This window comes from Acinonyx jubatus, chromosome A1 (genome assembly GCF_027475565.1).
Source record: "Acinonyx jubatus isolate Ajub_Pintada_27869175 chromosome A1, VMU_Ajub_asm_v1.0, whole genome shotgun sequence".
NCBI classification, from domain to species: Eukaryota; Metazoa; Chordata; class Mammalia; order Carnivora; family Felidae; genus Acinonyx; species Acinonyx jubatus.
Window position 1 is genome coordinate 85,998,740 of NC_069380.1, and position 7,066 is coordinate 86,005,805.

Below are 7,066 nucleotides of genomic sequence, written 5' to 3' on the forward strand. Positions count from 1 at the left end.
GAGATCAAACGTAATTTTGCCATACTTTCTGTGTTTTTTGACAATTATTTTTTTTTTACTTCCCAAATATTTGGCATAAGTTTCAGACATTATAACTTCATAAAGGAAATCTAAATACCAAAAAATCAACAATTTTCACTTGATTTCTTTTTTTTTTTAATTTTTTTAACGTTTATTTATTTTTGAGACAGAGAGAGACAGAGCATGAACAGGGGAGGGACAGAGAGAGAGGGAGACACAGAATCCGAAGCAGGATCCAGGCTCTGAGCCATCAGCCCAGAGCCCGACACAGGGCTTGAACTCACGGAGTGAGAGATCGTTACCTGAGTTGAAGTCGGACGCTTAACCGACTGAGCCACCCAGGTGCCCTTTCACCTGATTTCTTTATGAAGTCAATCGAAAATCAAAAATTAAATATCTAAAAATGTACATATGTCAGGCACTGTAATGTAATAAGTAATCCTTATTTTAAAGAAGGAAACAATAAAGAAAATTTCCCGAAATACTCTTAAAATGATATGAAAGCCATAGAAGACAATTTTCAAGATATAAATAAAGGGAAATGTGAGGCTCTGCTCTGACAGCACAGAGCCTGCTTGGGATGCTCTGTCTCCCTCTCTGTCTGCCCCTCCCTGGTTCATCGTCTCCCTCTCTCTCTCTCTCTCTCAAAAATAAACATTTTTTTAAAGTCTTTAAGAATTTCACAAGATTATCTCATTATTTTCTATAATTACTGTATGATGTGGTTGTTATTATTACCCTCATATACTATGATCATGAAATAAATAAACAGGCAAATAAATGTGGGTTGCACGGTTGGACATATTGATTAATTGGTAATGGGAGGTATTTTATTCCAGTAAGTAAAATAAGGTAATTTCTGTCTAGAGCACCCCTTTCACTGGTGAATTTTTTTATTTATCCAGAATATTTTTTTTTTACATTACAAAACAATTTTGTCAATTATATCTTAGTAAAGTTAGGGAAAAAATATGTACCTCCTAAGGAAAGTCTACAAACTGCCTATGGAGTATCCCTCTCCGCCAACTTCAACCTTGGATTTGATCAAGAAGCTAGATACAAACATCAGTTTATAATTACAACTTATAAGAGACATATTTGAAACAACAGCATACAAATGTAACCAATAAAATCCAGATCATTTCTTCAACAGATAAATTCCAAGAGGGATAAACAAGAGTGGAAAAAACCCTAACAGTTCAAAGGAACTTTAGACAGCTATTACTTAATTGGAATATATGGGTAGTATTTGGATTTTTTAAGTTTTAATTTTAATTTCAGTTACCTAATATACAGTATTATATTAATTTCAAATTTTCAATATACTAATTCAATGCTTCCATATATTACCTGGTGCTCATCAAAACAAGTGTACTCCTTAATACCCAACAATGATGTAATCCATCCCCACACCCGCCTCCCCTCTGGTAGCCATTAGTTTTTCTCTCTATAATTAAGAGGTCATTTCTTGATTTGTCTCTCTTTTATTTTTTTCCATTGGCTCATTTGTTTTGTTTCTTAAATTCCATATATGAGTGAAATCATATAGTATTTGTCTTTCTCTGACTTATTTTGCTTAAGATAATACTCTCTAGCTCCATCCATGTCATTGTAAATGGCAAGATTTCATTCTCTTTTGTGGCTAAATAATATTCCATTGTATATACATACCACATCTTTATCCATTCATCAATCCATGGATACTGGGGTTGCCTCTATATCTTGGCTATTGTAAACAATGCTGCTATAAACAAAGGGGTGCATGTATCCCTTTGAATTAGTGTTCCTGTATTATTTGAGTAAATTATTGGTAAACTTTGGAAAGCACATTAGCATCATTGCTTGAAGGTCCTACAATTAGATAAAAAGGGAATAGATAGTTCCCAATAAATTTCACCTTGGAAATCCCTTCTTGCTTTTCCTATAGTACTGGATACATTCCTTGGTTTCTTTGATTCCATATCCCCATATTCAAAGTAGGGGTATGAATATTGCCAGATCCTAGATTTAGTAGTGAAGATAAAATCAAACAATTCATATAAGCTAGAAAGAACATGGTAGGTGATTAATCAGTGATAGCTGTTTTTTATCTACTTGTTTTCAGGTTCTTGTGCTATATAGTGTATATTTTGTCTCAGTGAATCACTCACAGGAATTATGTAGTTCACAAGGAACATCATTCAATGAACATTCATCCTCTGACTCCTGGAAGTACTGACTGACTGCAGATTATTTTATCTATGCAGTCACAAACTCTCTAAGAGCCAAATATCTGCATGAGTGTTTTCTTCCCCAAGTTTAGAAGTTCTTTAGAATTATTTTCCCTTTAGTTTCAAATGTAGTTGCATTATGGCCAGACAACTGGTGTGGAGTTAAGTGCCCATGTTTCAAACGGTGTTATTATCAGAGTGCCTGCATGGCTCAGTCAATTAAGTGTCCAACTCTTGATTTTGGTTCAGGTCATGATCTCGTGTTTTGTGACACTGAGCCCCACACTGGGCCCTGTTCTGACAGCATGGAGCCTGCTTGGAATACTCTCTCCCTTTTTCTCTGCTCCCCACTGCTCTTTATCTCCCTCCCCCACTCTTTCTCTCAAAATAAATAAACAATAAAAAATAAAATTTAAAAATCAATGCAAAAAGGGACACGACTAAAAATGGAAAACTCCTTTTAATCTCAGTATTCTGAAGCAGATCATCGTTCTGGAGTGAGAATTATACATGCTTCTTCATAACAGCCAAAAGAAAAAAAAATTATAGAAAGCCTACTTTCCATAGAACATAAGCACAAGTTTCAGGGATTTTTCAGGTTTTAAAGGCACTGTCATTGTAATCAGAGGATCCATAATCTAAAAGACTTGTATATGTATAATCATGACACTAGGTAGAATGTGATTAGCGTCATAAATGCACATAAACCATTTACAAGTCACAAAAAAGTGAAAGGATAACTTCTGGCAGAGATAAGAAAGATGTAGAATTTGGCCAGGGCATTGCAGAATGAATATTTTGATAAGGAAAGATGGTTGAAAATGTACTTTTGACTAAGAGTTCTGATAGCCAGTGCACACAAGCTTAAAATTAAAAGAGTAACCAGTGGTCAGATTGATAAGGATATAAGGTCCATAAAACATATTTATGGTAGAAAGGGCAGAAAAGTATATTTAACAAAATTAATTATACTTTCTTTAAATCCTTGTTTTGTGCTAAGTTCTAGGGAGACACAGAGACAAGGCAACAATTACCCTTGAGAGATTCCCTAGTAAATAGAAAAAAGTTGATTAGAGTTTGGTTGCTAAGTCAAGTGATGGAGGCAATGCCCAAAGTGATAAGAGAACAAGAAGGAGGGACTTAGTAAAACAGAATATATAAGACCTAAAATTGCAAAACAAGTGGTATATAATTTACATGTTAGGTAGTGGGAAATGGATGTGTCCACTGAAACACAGGAGTAAGTTGATTAGAGTTTTGCCATGGGCAGATTAACGCAGTTGTGTCAAAGAACACAACCAAGTGGCCAAAAGTTACATTAAATAGTGCTCAACATTACTAATCACTAGGGAAACACATATCAAAACCACTTTCTCAAAACCAATATTTCTCCCTCAAAATAAATAAACTTAAAAAAAAAGTGGGCAGAGGATCTAAATAGACTTTGTTCCAAATAAGACATACAGATGGCCAATAGGTCCATGAAAATATGTTCCATGTCACTAATTAGTGGGGGAATGCAAATCAAAACCACAATGAGATATCACCTCACACCTGTTAGAATAGCTACCATCAAGAAGAAGAAATCAAGTGTTGGCAAGGATGTAGAGAAAACGGAACCCTTTTACACTGTTGGTAGAAATGTAAGTTGACCTAGCCACTATGGAAAGCAATTTTTGAATTAAAAATTGAGCTACCATATAATTCAACAATCCCGCTTCTGTAAATACAGCCAAAGGAAATGAAAACAGGGTATCAAAGAGATATCTGCACTGCAATGTTTATTGCAAAATGACTTACACTACTCAGGATGTGGAAACAATCTAAGTGACTATCAATAGACAAGTATATAGAGAAGATGTGACAGATGATGGATGGATGGATGGATGGATAGATAGATAGATAGATAGATAATATATGTTATGTATTATATAATATAAGGCATGACCTTGAGGGCATTATGCTAAGTGAAATAAGCCAGACAGAGAAAGACAAATATCCCATATATGTGCAATTTTAAAAAGCTAAATTAGTAGAAACCAAGAGTAGAATGGTGGTTACCAGGGCCGGGGGTGGGGAATTAGGGAGATTTTATTTAAGGGCCCAAACTTGCAATGAATACATAAATATGTCCTGGAGATGTAACTCACAGTATAGTGATTATAATCAATAAGATTATATTGTAAATTTCAAACTTGCTAAGGGACTAGATCTTAATTGTTCCAATCACAAAAAAAAAGAAATGATAATTTATGTGTTGTGATAGAGGTGTTTGTTAACACTATGGCAGTAACACAGTACAACATATATATGTATCAAAGTAGCAAGTGGTGCACTTTAAATGTGTACAATGTTACATGTAAATTATATCTTAATTTTATTTTTACTTTTTAAAATTTTTTTAATGTTTCTTTATTTCTGAGACAGAGAGAGACAGAGCATGAGTGGGGGAGGGGCAGGGACTAGATCTTAATTGTTCCAATCACAAAAAAAAAGAAATGATAATTTATGTGTTGTGATAGAGGTGTTTGTTAACACTATGGCAGTAACACAGTACAACATATATATGTATCAAAGTAGCAAGTGGTGCACTTTAAATGTGTACAATGTTACATGTAAATTATATCTTAATTTTATTTTTACTTTTTAAAATTTTTTTAATGTTTCTTTATTTCTGAGACAGAGAGAGACAGAGCATGAGTGGGGGAGGGGCAGAGAGAGAGAGTGAGACACAGAATCGGAAGCAGGCTCCAGGCTCACTGAGCCACCCAAGCGTCCCTATATCTTAATTTTAAAGACCTACTCGAGGTGCGCCTGGGTGGCGCAGTCGGTTAAGCGTCTGACTTCAGCCAGGTCACGATCTCGCGGTCCATGAGTTCGAGCCCCGCATCAGGCTCTGGGCTGATGGCTCAGAGCCTGGAGCCTGTTTCCGATTCTGTGTCTCCCTCTCTCTCTGCCCCTCCCCCGTTCATGCTCTGTCTCTCTCTGTCCCAAAAATAAATAAATGTTGGGAAAAAAAAAAAGATCTACTCGTGCTATATAACACAAGATAATAAGATTGTGTGGAAGGAGTTAGGGTAAGTGGATGGGAGAGTGAGGTGTTAAAAAACAATCCTCTAAGATTAAGCAGAGTGATGCCTATTATCCATATGTATTCTACAACTTCAAAAGCACTCAAAGAAGATAAGGAAGGATAAAGTCACCACAAAAAGGCACTACTTAGATCAAAAGGATTGGTGTACATTATTTTGTATCCATGACTTTCAAGAGCCTGACTGTTTATTCTCATACAGAGAGACCCCATGAAGTTGAAGAGTGGGAAGATAAATCCCATACCCAGATGAAAATAGAAAGGTGCAGAAAGATTCAAGTGACTACAGACCAAGGTTCCTGAATAAAATGCAAAATACACAGTTAAATTTGAATTTCAGATAAAGAACAAATAATTTGTTTAGTATAAGTATGACCAAGCAATAATGCTCCAAATATTACATAAGGCATATATACACTAAAAAAAAAATTGTTTATCTGAATTCAAACTTGAATTGGCATCCTGTGTTTTTATTTTCTAAATATGGTAACCTTACAACCTTTCCAAAGTAAAGCAAAAGAAGGAGTGAGTAAATTGAGGCAGCGAGAGGTCACTGCGAGTTCTTAAAGAATGCTGTCTTCAGGTACACACCTCTTAAAGCAAACTGTCTCATCATTCAAAATGCATACACCCAGTCTCCTTTTCCCTCTTCTTCCAAGAAACAGCCTTGCCCAGAGCCAGACTTACTTGAGTTCTCTCAGTAGAGAATTCCCCATTTTCTCACTGTGACCCTGTTTTTCAGCTCCTGAGTTTCACTCCACTTTTGGCAACAATGGGCACAGTTATGAGCAGGACGTTGCATCTGACCACTGGCTTGTGTGGTCACAACCATGAGCTGCTAAGGGCTGGGCATGGTAGAGAAGGCAGGAACTGCTCTGAAGGGGAGGGGGAAAGGAAGACATGCGTGTGTGCTTGTGTATAAAGAAAAATCAAGCTGAAACATCAGAGATTAAACCTAACATTCTGTGTTCACTTTGCTTCCAAGGAAATTCCAGATTGGAGAGTCAGAAGGGGTAGGAGCTTTCCTATTCTCCAGAAATCTGAGATCTCCAAAATACCAATATTTTGTCCTCTTCCAAACACACAAAAAGAAAGCTTCTTGTAGGGAATGTGTAAAAAAAAAGTGAAATTTGCTTGTTCCTGGGGTTGTAAAAGTTAAATCAAACATAAATGTTTTTCCTAAGAGGTCTAATACTTCAAAAAAATAAGATGGAAAAAAGAGAGAAAAAGTATGAAAATAGAAGAGTACTGATGTTATTCAAGCTAGGTAAAGAAGCAAATGTGCTTCTTCCTGTTGTTCCAAGGCTAGTGTTGCAATGGGGAAAGAGAAGAGCCTGACAGACCCATCTCTACCATCTGGTCTCCCACTTCCTCCCCTACACCACCCAGCAGAGCCACAGAGTACAAGCTGGCCTCAGTGATAATTTCCAGACAGGCGATTAGCTGACTGCTGACCCTGAGTTATTGCTGTTGGGGGAATGAAGTAGCTTATTCACAATGTCTCTCACCCAACAGAGTGTAGAACAGATAAAAACTTCAGTTTTTATCCAACAAGGAATTGATTTGCTAACTTCAGAATTATATGCTCATCTATCCCAAAGTGTTTTTTTAAACTGTATGATGACACCAAGACTGAGGAAGTTTGTTACTGCTCCCCATCAGCAGAGCTCAAGGGTTTCAAATGCTTTGCAATCATTTCTAAATATTGTATTACTCTTTTTTGTTTCAATCAGAGCATGGGAAA

General features: G+C 36.3%; 1 protein-coding gene across 2 annotated transcripts in view; it reads right to left on the bottom strand.

The window, feature by feature from the left end:
• The window catches only part of GCSAML (germinal center associated signaling and motility like), a 46,244-nt gene extending 40,051 nt beyond the window's left edge, over nt 1-6,193 (bottom strand). For both annotated transcript variants that reach the window (XM_027050658.2, XM_027050657.2), the window contains exon 1: nt 6,010-6,193. In XM_027050658.2, the coding sequence (XP_026906459.1) occupies nt 6,010-6,038 (29 nt within the window). In that variant the 5' untranslated portion in view covers nt 6,039-6,193. The remainder of the gene's footprint in view (nt 1-6,009) is intronic.
• Nucleotides 6,194-7,066: the final 873 nt, after the last annotated feature.